Source organism: Mirounga angustirostris, unplaced genomic scaffold (genome assembly GCF_029215605.1).
Source record: "Mirounga angustirostris isolate CCGP_5_RB_7025 unplaced genomic scaffold, mMirAng1.0.hap1 SCAF_2, whole genome shotgun sequence".
NCBI lineage: Eukaryota > Metazoa > Chordata > Mammalia > Carnivora > Phocidae > Mirounga > Mirounga angustirostris.
The window spans coordinates 188,212,166-188,224,634 of record NW_026991710.1 but is presented as its reverse complement, the minus strand read 5'-3'; the positions used below and the strand labels follow the sequence as shown (position 1 = coordinate 188,224,634).

At 44.7% G+C, this 12,469-nt stretch overlaps 1 protein-coding gene across 1 annotated transcript in view; it reads left to right on the top strand.

The window, feature by feature from the left end:
* WWC2 (WW and C2 domain containing 2) overlaps nucleotides 1–12,469 on the top strand; it is a 202,246-nt gene that overhangs the window by 185,452 nt on the left and 4,325 nt on the right. The window contains exon 22 of the mRNA XM_064585704.1: nucleotides 12,319–12,446. Coding sequence (XP_064441774.1) covers nucleotides 12,319–12,446 — 128 coding nt within the window. The remainder of the gene's footprint in view (nucleotides 1–12,318; nucleotides 12,447–12,469) is intronic.

Genomic DNA, 12,469 nt, shown 5'->3' with positions numbered 1-12,469 from the left:
GGCTTAACAACCCCTGATTTCTTGCAGGGCAAGTCCCACTGGGGACTTAACAATCAGGGGTTGTTAAGCCGGTAAAGTTGGTAGATAGTAAGGATGCAGTGGGAGAATCAAGAGACCAACCAATGGCATGAAATCAGGGCCAGAGACAGATGCACATGCGTGTAGAGCGTTGCTGGGTGGGGAAGTAGCAGGTCAGCCTGTGGCAGGAGGACGGACTGTTGAGTCAGTGAAGCTGGGGTAAAGGTCAGGAAAAGATGGCATTGGATGTCTACCTTACCTACAAAAATCAACTCCAAATAGATTAAGGACTTAAATATCAAAAATAAAAGTCAAAAACTCATAGTGAGAAATGTGGGGTGCATCTTTTCGTGTTTTGATTTTTGTATCTCTTGACATCTATTCTGTGTCCTCCGTACTTGAAGATAAGGTCGATTGGGGCAGAATTGTTGAGAGTCTTGAATGCTGTGATGGGGAGCCACCAAAGGCTTCTGAAGAGGAGGCTTCTTTGGGAAACTTGTGGTAGAGATGTGTGTGCGACATCGGCCGGTCCACTTGCCACAAAATACAACGTGGGGAGCTTGGGCGGGATCCAAGCTGTCTGATCCTGATTGAAAGAAACAGGGTTGAGGCATCCTTTCTGAGATCAAAGTATCATAAATGCACCATTTCCTAGGTGGGCTGGTTTTAGTCTTTCATTGTATAGAACTCTGAGACTTCTGCTGGTGTTAATAGATGACGCAAGGTTTGCAGGTTTTTAGGGTGACTCTTGTTTTCCTTCTTCATTAAAGAAATCCTTAGTGCAAGTAGATGAAAACGGAGGGGTCTAGAACCCTGCAACCCAGGAGATCTTCAGGGCTCACTTAGATGGATTGTTGAGTCTCTACAAACCTGCGCTCAAGTAAAAGTTGATGTTTGAGGCACATGTGCTCATTTTAAGGATTTGTCCTTTAATGAGCCCGTCAAGAATGTGTATCTGTTCTCAGCTGCAGAAAATTCTGGGAGGGCGGGCGGTCCTGGGGAACTTGAGCAGAACTGTTCGCTGTAAAGGAGAAACACCTCTTTAACGCAAGTCTTTGCTCTCCTGGGTGCCTTTGGCCTAGCGGGCAAACTCCCATGTAAACGCCCCAAGGGAGCGACAAGGCCACCGTCTTGCTGTTTCTGTGTTATGGCACCTTATGGTGGATATTCCATCCTGCCTTGGCAGAAATCTGCCTCATCAAAGCCTGCCGAACTTGCTTGCCAGCCATGATTTTTATCCTGTTTTGAGTTTTGCTCGCCCCTTACCCACCACTAGAATACACAGTTGCCTCTTGACTTGCTGGTGGATGGATAAATGCAGCATAGAGTGGTGAGAAACGGTTGGTGGCCCCAGGATAGCTTGGCCACCTGAAGTTAGGCATGGCCCTGGGACCAAGGCACTGCCCTCAAGGTTAGGCACGGCCGTGGGGTGGGCATCATGGTCCAGGCTGTGCCTTGGTTGGTCCTGGGACCAAGTATCCCTGAAATCCCGGGGTCCAGGGATATTATCAGGTCAAACCTAGGGGCTTGGGGAAGACACCACTTCATGCCTGAGCCTCAGCAGTTCTGACAGATGGTTCTGATCCCAGCATCCCACGTAACGGTCACGGTCACCATCCAGGGAAGTAATGGCAGTGACACGGAGAGAGTGGCCTGTTAACACTTCCCAGGCTACGGCGATCCCTGGCTGCCCTGTTTTCGTACCTATCATATGAGCCCATCCTACTGTTCTTACTGGCGGGAATAATCATGGGACTATCAGGCAGGTTTTCCAGGCATAATACGAAGTTGTGACCTCTTTGAAAACTGTTAACAGCTGTGTCAGGCAACCGTTTGTGTGTCGTGGGTGGTATTTTCCCCTCTCATCTCCTAATTATTGGCAGTTTGTCCCTGTTTTAAGTCGCCATCTGAGAAGTGGGTGCCGGCTGTCATCCTGACGGGTGCTCTCATTTCCCGGGCCTACCCCAGAACCAGTGTCTCCTTGAAAGTGCTGCTGAGGGTGTGTGAGGATTTTCGTGCTTCAAACCTCAGCACAACCCACCACGCTTCTGCACAAAGCCACGTGCAGTTGGCCTCGCCAGCCGAGTTACCTTGCACGCCACACTGGGTGCATTTTGCTCGCGGAGCAGGCCTCCTCCCACCACCGTAGCGACACTCATTCAGAGCTAAGGCAGGAGCAGGGCACTTGGCCTTGCAGCTCCCCGGAAATACTTCAGAGATCCTGGGCGTTTGCTGTTTGTAGCACAACGGCAAAGATCCGGGATCTCTGGAGTGTTGCCCAACGTGGGACATAGGCAGGTCTTGTTGCGGTTTTGGAAAGTGTCTTAGGAAGAGTGACACTTGAGAATTCTTTTCTGTAAAATAGTGGTCTGTTTTTATCTTAATTTGCAGTTGTTTAGTCATTAAATTGTCCCTACTTATGCATGATTCTGGCCCCATAATAAGCTACTGATGATTATAATCATCCTTACAGAAGTTGCATTGATGATTATGCTTCGAAATTTAATTATATCTTAATAGAGGTTTTCTGATCTGTATATCTGACGAACCGGCACTTAGTTGGTTTCGTAATCAGTTTGCACTGCAAGATACTGAGGGAGAAGAAGAGCTGAAGGAGGGTCTGCTTGCGATGGTGCAGAGCGTGGGCTAAACACGCCTGTCCCCCTGCGTCACTAAGGGGGTGCAGCCTCGAGCAGAGCAGAGGCGAGGTGAGGGGGAAGGACATGGCCCCTGGGTGCTGCTTGCTCGCCGTAGGGCGGCCCCCGGGAGCCCTGCACACCACATCTCACAGGCCTCCTCTGGCAGGAGGAGGAAAGAACCGCTCCGGCAGGGGCGGGAGGCTCAGAGAAGGGACACGAGGGGAGACCCTGGGGGTGCCTCCATGGAGTCCCCCAGGCCCCACAGGGAGCTGATGACCACAAGGGCAGCAGGAAAGAAGAGGGTCTGGGCTCACATGTCAGGGGTGTCTGATTCAGAGTGAGGATCTCGTTTTCCAGTTCTCATCCAGAAAATTCCAGCATTGGGCGCCTGGGTGGCTCAGATGGTTAAGCGTCTGCCTTCGGCTCAGGTCATGATCTCAGGGTCCTGGGATCGAGTCCCGCCTCGGGCTCCCTGCTCTGCGGGGAGCCTGCTTCTCCCTCTGCCTCTCTCTCTCTCTCTGTCTCTCATGAATAAATAAATAAAATTAAAAAAAAAAAAAAAGAAAATTCCAGCATTGATGGAGTACCTGGAATAAACATGAAGATGTGTCTAAATAATTAAGGGGATTAAGAGCTGAGGTGGTTGTCTTCATGATTTTATTCAAGTTTCCATACCATTGCTATCAGTTTCCTAGATCGTTAGCGTGAACGGCAGGCAGATGGGGATGCTATTAACAGCTCAGTACAAACTCCTTTGTTAGAGTTGATGCGCAGATAAACAAAATGCTAAATTTGTGTGCGCGATACAGGGCTGAGCTCTCTACCCAGCCTGCTGATAATCTGGTGAAAAAGTCTTTGGTAGACGTTGGAAGTCCCAGCTGAGGGTCTAAGTGTGAAGGAAGAGAGTGACTGACTGTACCAGCAAAGTCCCGGGGGCCCGGGAGCGTGGCGGGATGGGCGCTACATTCTCTTTACCAGGTCTGCTTTCTCACTGCCGTTCTCCTTCCTTCCTGTCATAGCTCCTTCCTTCCTCGTCTGACAAACTAAAGACAAATCAGCCTTAAAAAATGCCATAAAAATGTGCCTATGTGGGGCTTCTATTTTTCCTGTGCTCAAATAGGATTTTACATATTTAATCTACAAAATAAGAGGATTGGATCAGATGACCCCCGAGATCCCTTGCAGTTGCAAAATCTAATCTGTCTGAATCAGATCTAACATGCTTTCTGTATAAGTGAAGATGTGGGGAGATGTGTGGAACTGGAAGGCTGTGGGGCCCAGGAGCCATACCGTTAGGGCACAGGCCGTGCTTCGAGAATTCTGCAGTCCAAGGTGAGATGGGGTTCCCTGAGGCTTTTCCATCTAAAGGCGTCTGCGGCTGGGTCTTCCACAGGCCACGAGAGCAGCGCTCGTACGAACTGTAGGAGCTGCGCTAAGCCCGCCGTCCCTGCATCTTTTCTTCCTTCTGCCAAGGACGGCTGTCGTCTCAAGCAACAGGGAGGTTGGAGCTCTCAAAGCCAAGTGCATGCAAACCATCGTGAAACCATCTGATTCCCAAGGACAGCTGGGTTTTTCTCTTTACGCTTACCAACTCTATATAGAGACGACTTGAGCTGCATACTTGGCTTTCTCACCACCAAAGTTTGGAACAGACTCATCTGCAAAAATGCAGACGATTTCAGTGGTGTACCTTTCATTATGGCCACAAACATTGGTAACCACTATGGACTTCTCTCTCCTGCTTGCTCCTCATTTCCACCTCCACTTCTTTGTACACACGCGCACACACACGCTGCCCTTTGAGTCCCACCATTTCCCTGAAGTAGTGGGGATTTGTGGGATTTTCAGCAGCCCGGTCATAAAATGCCTGACGGTGAGCAAAGAGCCTGCCAATTGCCATAAAAAATACAGCAGCAGGCCCTGAATTTGCCTCCCTTGTCAGGAAGGCTGTCAGGTCTCAGGGTCACACTCCATAACCTTCCTCCTTTGTGACAGAAGGTCTGTTTTGTAGCTCAGAATAAAAACGGAATCAGAGTCAGTGGCTTTGTGTATCACACAACCCCTCAGGAAGCCGAGCAAGAAACGTAGGACCATAAATTCGGACTGGATCGTGTTCCTTACTCTGTTAGGCTTCTCAACGTGGCTTTAAGTAAATCACTGGACCTTTCTGCAGGTCAGGCGCCCATGGCATAAACTAAAGGTTAATCGTACTCTTCTGGAGTCTGGGGCATAAAAAGTGGCTTCCGAGCCTGTGAATCAGGCAGCTTATCATGACTTGTTGGGTGAGGAGAGGGGAGGGGTGCTGAGGAAGGTTGGTATTTTTCCAAAGGAGCCTCATGTTGCTTACAAAGCAGAAATTTCTTTTTCTTCCTCAGAGTGTTTCCCTGTCAAAATGCCAAAGTTCTGTGATGCTAGCCTTTTTTTAAAGCTTAAAATAATACAGATGTTAACATTTTTTAAAGCTAGAATCTGCTAAGAAAACCATGTGTCAAAGATACTAATACACCTCATTCAACAAAATAATTCTTACTGATTACAATGAAGTATTCAGCATGGAGATTTAACTGCCTGAAAGTCGGCTACTCTTATTAACAGCTGACAAAAATTTCATGATGTATTTGGTCACCCAGATTTTGAGAGAGAGATACAGATGTGTGGGTACAAACACATAAACAAATATAGTTTTCAGTGAAGTATGCGCTTATTCAGGGGGGAGAGGAAGATGTTTCATGGTCAGTCTTATTTTGCCCAGAAGAAACAGATTTCAAAGTGATTTTGCAGTGCCCACAAACACGCTGGAAAGGCAGTAGCCATCAGCCTTATTTAGAGGGACCATCTTACCAGTGTTCTTCCGCAGTGGGTAAAACAGACCCCCGCAGTTCCATTCCTGTGTGGAAGGTGACCGAAGGTGGGACAGGGCCCGGGGAGCCTGTTGTAATTCTCATCTGATAAAATAAACCCCGGAGAAACTGGCCCAGATTTTCTTACCCAAGTATACCCAGCACGTACCTTCTCTCTCTGGCCTTTTCCGACCTGTCCGTTGCTTAAGTCAATAAGCAGATGGCTATGTTAAGATTGATTTATTCATGTTCCGTGTTGCCAAGAATTAGGATAGCAGCAATGCTTTTGTCTACGTACCAGCTTACCAATCTGATAGACCTCATCACGGGAGAAGTCATTTGTTTCTGTTTACGAAGTCAGTGGTTCCTTCTCTGGGACCTAATGAAAAAGTATCTGTTTTCTAAAGGCAAGACTTCACAAAGTAACTGAAAGATCCCATTTGTCCCCTTTGAATTCGAATGACATCAATTTGGGATCTCCAGGTGATAGCTAAACTATCTCACCAATTGCAAAATAATCAAGAGAGAATTATTACTTAGCAAATAAAGGCCGCCTTTCTAAACAGAATCTTTCAAAACAGGCAGAGGAAAGTGGGGCAGTAAAAAATATCTGGAAAAGGATCCTTTGTGGTGAAAAAAATCAGAAGTTAACTGCAGGGGATTATGGTTAGCAAAGTACTAGGAGTGCCCTTTTGCAGGATATTTAGCTTTCCATAAAGTGGTGTGAGTATGCTTGATGCTTCGTAAGTACTTGCTGGATAAGTAAATTTTTAAAAATCTCATCTTCCCAAAAAGGGCCACAGCATTTTTACCTTCAGATTTACAGGGAGTAAGTACACTTGCGCTTTGAGAATATTTTAAAATTTAAAAAGATTTTCTTTAGCTAAAAAATTACCATATGCTTATTGTTCAAAGCCAAATAATACAGAACTATAGAAAGCAAAAAGCAGCGGTGCCTCGTTGAAGTCCCATTCCCCTTGGCATTTGTCCTTCCGGTTCCTTCTTATGCCATGTATGTGTGTTAGTGTTATTTGGAAGGGTTACACAAAAATAGGGTCATGAAGACAAATTGCCGCAAAACTTGATTTTCTCCCCCCACCTAATTCTATGTTCTTCTATGAAAAATAGCTGTCCATTTTAGTAAATGTTGCTGTAATTCATTATTTTTAAGGCATTCACCTGTGTAGATACATCGTAATTATGTATTTATTCTAATGACAATTTCCCGTATTTTCAGTTATTGGACAATGTGGAAGTAAGCATTCCTGTACATTTTGGGACACCGTTCAGGATTCAGTAGTGTTTCCAAAGCATAAATGCCTAGTAGTAGAGTGGCTGGTCCTGTCAGTTTGGCTGCAGACCGGTTAACCACAGGCAAAGGTCTCGTCTGTCAAGTCTTATAGGGCTAAAACTTTGTTCTTTCCTTTCCTGGCCTTGACAGAGTCTGAAGCAGTGGGTGCATATGGGAAGACAAGATCCTTATAATCCCCCTTTTGCCAGCACCAGTCTTTTCTCCTTCCAAAGTTTATAACAGAAAGACTTGGCTTTTTCAAGTCCAGAAGGATCTCAATGATGGGATTGTCCAGTCAATTTAGATTGTAGGCTGCAGGCGACCACCCTTAGCAAAGCTGTTTTTTCTTCCCTCTCTTTGTGCCAATGCTGACTTCTGGCCTGAATTGATCTCTGTCTTGTAAGATTTTGCCCTAAGCTACCAACAAACACCGACATTCTAAATTTTCCCAACCATATCCTTTACAGCCCCAGCTGCCACCACCATGACCAGTGGCCCCCGCTAAGCAGCGCTACGTTTCATATTGTGTTATTGGAACACAGCCCTTGGGAAACCATGGGGAGAGAGGCTGACCAGTGCTCGGGGCGGGGCGCCTCCCACATGAACTGAGTCTCCCTGGCCCCTAACTCCCTTCCCCCCAACACCCAGAACCTCCCCCCCACTTTGGGGGGCCACATGTGACTCCAGAGGCTTCCTCCTGGGCAGTTGTAGGCACAGCCCTCTGACCTCCAGAGGCTCAGGCATTGGGACATACACCCTGCTGTCCCTCGGACTCTCAGTCCCTTAAATGTTCACAGTCTGGTGGTGAGAATGGTGTCACTGAGGAGAAATGTTTATTTGCCATTTGTGTTTATTCTGTGAGACACCTGCTCATACCCAGTGCCCTTTTTTTTCTGTTACGTCCTCTTTTTCTCCTTGAAAGACCTCTTTCTACACCTATCTGTTATTTGAGTTACAAATGGGTTTGTTGACTCTATCATTTGTCTTTTGAACACCTTTCAAGTGAGAGAAGTGCAGGTGTTTGCTCGAATCTGAATCTAAATCCGTCAGTCTTTATTTTCTGCCCTTCTGGAGAGCTTTTGTGGTAGTCCGTCATCACTGGGAAAAACCCAAGGCTGTTCTAAATCTTTTGAGAGTTACTGAAGCACATTAATCTTAAAAGTCATCATCTAAAAGCCTGTTTTTCCCATAGACTGACACTCGTTCCTTCAGCCTGTGTCCACTGCACCCCCACTGTGTGCAGGCGTGTGGAGGCGCTGGGGAGTCTGGCACCGAGGAGGGCAGACAAGGCCCCACCCTCAAGCCACTTCCGAAAGGGAGGCAGGGTAAGGGTGCCTTGAAAAGAATCTCTAGTTCCTGTGCTGCCCACAGGTCTCATTGTGAAAATGGCTGGTACTTGGTAAATGTGCCAGAGAGAGCCCGAGACACAGGTTTGAGTAAACCAACTCACGTTGCATCTTGTCAAGGATAAAAGGAACGGTGGTTTCTGTTGGAGAAGAGCAGCAATGTGGTCACCTCCAGCACAAGGGAGCTTCCTAGAGCGTGCTTGGTGGGCTCGGTTTCCCCAACACCCTGGGGAGGATTAGGAGGGAAGCTACCCTGTTTCACCGCCAAAAATTCTGTTTAGAATTCATTTTCTTAAAGCAGTTTCCCAAACACAGGCCAAAAAGCCAATTCACAAAGTTATAAGATCTCACTCTTTCCCCAAACTCAAAGTAACTTGAATTAGATTTCTGTTTCTGTCAGGTGAGGATAACTACTGTATTGACAAGACTGCTTCTAGATGACATTTCCCTTCATTAAGTATGTATGTAATGTGAAGTCTCCAGCCATTTGACTTAATATAATTCATTTTATAACACAACATCACAAGCAGCTTCTGCAAATAGAGGCAGTTTTCAAAAACAAACCACTGGCTTAAAAATCTTCATTGTGCACTTGGACCTCTATAAATTATGTTAAACAGATGCCAAAAAAACCCAAACCAAAACAACAACAACAAAAAAAACCCAGATACAGTCCCTGCCCTTCTGAAGTGTATGGACCCATGTAAACAGCTCAGACCCCAAGGTGAACCGTGAGCCAAAACCCTAAATTAACAACCAGACAGCCTCTTTGCTTTACATGCAGGTGGGAGTCAATGCCTTTGTGGAGGTCAGCTTCTACATAATGGATAAGTCACATAATTTCCAAATATGAAGGGGCGAGGAGTAACAAGTAGCACATTTATACCTAAGCCTCATTTCCTATTTCACAGTTCACTTATGTAGCTGAGGAATTGTCCTTTTAGATGATGTGTTCTTAAGCGCTAAGTCAAATTAAACAAAATTGTGATTATTTTCTCCCTGATAGTGGGGTAATACAAATGCAGAATTCTATATGGATACAGATGTAGCTATAGATGCATGCAGATATACTCATATTGTGGATAGTTTTCAAAAAAAAGAAGGACATGCCTGCTTTTATCTCCTGTAAATCTAATGTACCAAATGTACATTTATCTAGATGCTTAAATTGCTAACTCCCACTTCAGTGAACATTGCAGCATGAAAATAACTTAAATATGTGATTCCAGAAGGTTAATTAAATAATTATGCTCTAGCTATTAAAGGATCTTATCAAACTATTAAAAAGTTATGGACTTCCATTTCCTGGACTGGCCTATAAGGAAATCACTACTTTGCCCTAACAACAAGGAAAGAAAATGAACAAACTGAAAAATCAATAACTCTTCATAGATCTGTCAGGAAAATGAGGTCATGGGTCAAAAGATTGCCCCCAGAATTGGAGAGACAGGCAGCACAGAAAATGACAACTCACCAGAGCAGAGACTCTGAGGGAACCAGTACCAGGGTAAAAGAACCTAGACTATAATTGATGAATCCTGGAGGCTCCATGTAGACAAGCCTAAGAGTTAAAAACTCCAGGGGACCGGCCATGGGAAGCCCCTACACTTTTGTGTATCACAATGGAATAAAACTAGAAATCAATGACAGAAAGATAGCTGGAAAAGCCCAAAGTTCTTGGAGACCTTACCACACATTTTTAATAACACATGGGTCAGAAAAAGGAATCTCAAGAGAAAACACATTTTGAACTAAATGTCTTTGAACAACTTATCAAACTTTGTGGGATGCAGCAAAAGCAGTGCTTAGAGGGAGATTTATAATAGTGAATGTATATACTGGAAAAGAAGTCAATAACCTAAGCTTCTGCCTTAGGAAACTAGAAAATGAAGAGTAAATTAAATCCAAAGCAATCAGAAGAAAGGAAGTAAAAATTAGAGTAGAAATCAATGACATTGAAAACAGGAAATCAATAGCAAGGTTGCAGGATACAAGGTTAACATACAGAGTCAGTTGCTTTTCTGTATTCTATAGGACCAAGTGGAATTTGCAATTAAAACACCATATAATTAGCACCCCCCCAAAATGAAATAGTTATGTAACAAAATATGTATAAGATCTAAATGAGGAAAAATACAAAACCTGATGGATAAAATCAAAGAACTAAATAAATGGAGAGATAGTCCATGTTCATGGGTAGGAAGACTTAATATTGTCAAGATGTTGGTTCTTTCCAGGCTCCTGGGTGGCTCGGTTGGTTAAGCATCCAACTCTTGATCTCAGCTCAGGTCTTGATCTCAGGATCATGAGTTCAAGCTTCCCACTGGGCATAGAACCTACTTAAAAAAAAAAAAAAAAAGTTAGTTCTTCCCAAATTGACCTATAGATTTAATGTAATCCCAATCAAAACTCCCAGCAAATTATTTTGTGGACATAGACAAACTGGTTCTGAAGTTTATACAGAGACACAAAAGACAGATGATAGCCAACACAATATTGAAGGAGACAGAGTTGGAGGACTGACCCTACCCAACATCGGGGCTTACTGTTCAGCAACAGTAATCAAGACAGTGGGGTATTGATAAAAGAACAGACAAGCAGATGAATGGAACATCATAGACAGCCCAGAAACAGACCCATGTAAATATAGAGAGAGTCAACTGACTTTTGACTGAGGAGTGAAAGCAATACAATGAAACGAGAGTCTTTTCAACAAATGGAACAACTGGACATCCACATGCAAAAAAAAAAAAAAAAAAATTTAGACACAGACTTTATACGCTTAGCAAAAATTAACTAAAAACTGATTGTAGGCCTAAATACAAAACCGTAAAGGACTGTTGATAAAGACTGTTATCCAAAATATACAAAGAACTCTTAAAACTCAACAATAAGACAATGAACAACCCAATTGAAAAGTAGACCAAAGACCTAAACAGACACCTCACCAAAAAAGATATACAGATGGTAAATAAGCATATGAAAAGGTGCTGCACATCATGTCATTAGGGAACTGCAAATTAAAACAAGAGTGAGCTACCACTACACGCCTGTTAGAATGGCCAAACTCTCGGGGCGCCTGGGTGGCTCAGTCGTTAAGCGTCTGCCTTCAGCTCGGGTCATGATCCCAGGGTCCTGGGATCGAGCCCCATATTGGGCTCCCTGCTCGGCGGGAAGCCTGCTTCTCCCTCTCCCACTCCCCCTGCTTGTGTTCCCTCTCTCGCTGTGTCTCTCTCTGTCAAATAAATAAATAAAATCTTTAAAAAAAAAAGAATGGCCAAACTCAAACGCTGACTCTTCACTGACGGCATGAAATGCTGGCTGATACGCTCTTGTTCGTTGCTGGTGGGAATGCAAAATAGTACAGCCACTTTGTACACAGTTTGACATTTTTTTTCAATTCTTTTTCCCCCAAGCTTTATTGAGATGTAATTGACATATAATATTGTGTAAGTGTAAGATGCAGGTTAACATTTTCTTACAAAAGTAAATAAACATGCTGTTGGCAAATGATCCAGGAGTCACACTTGTTGGTATTTACCCAAAGGAGTGGAAAAGTTATGGACATCAATGTTATGGCATCTTTCCTTATAATTGCCAAAACTTAGGAGCAGCCAAGATATCCTTTAGAGAGTGATGGTACTTGTACTTTGGTACGTGTAAATAATGGAATATTATTCAGCTCTAAAAAGAAATGAGCAGTCAAGCCACGGAAACACACGGAAGAATCTTAAATGCATATTACTAAGTTAAAGAAGCTAACCTGGTATGTAAGTTCTACTTCAGTAAACAGCTTTTAAAATGGCTTAGATTTTAGATAGAAAAAAAGTTTGAAAAAATGAATAAGAGGTTGAAATGTTAGGAGATATTTCTTGGTCACAGTGCTGTAAGTAGTTTTTCATTTCTTTTTTGCGGTTCTTGGGTTTCCCAGACGTAATAAAATGATCACATATTACCTACCTAGTAAGATCTTTTAATACTTGTGACAATCAGCGACTGCGCCCCCTGCTGGTGAGAGCGCGCGCACACCCGCTGCGCAAGATGCCGCCCCTGCTCCCCCCCCTTCCCCCCCCCCCCCCCCCCCCCCCCCGGCTCAGGGCCCAGGCTCCCAAGCCTTACAGCACGTCTCCGGAGCTTTCTAATTAGTGTTCTGTGGGGTTTGGGGTTTTTATTTCCTTTGCCAGGCTGAACAGTCAAAAGAAGAGCAGAAGCAAGGTTTGAATGCAGAGAAACTGATGCGGCAGGTCTCCAAGGACGTGTGCCGGCTCCGGGAGCAGAGCCGCAAGGTGCCTCGGCAGGTGCAGTCCTTCAGGTAATCCGCCCCGCCCGCGACAC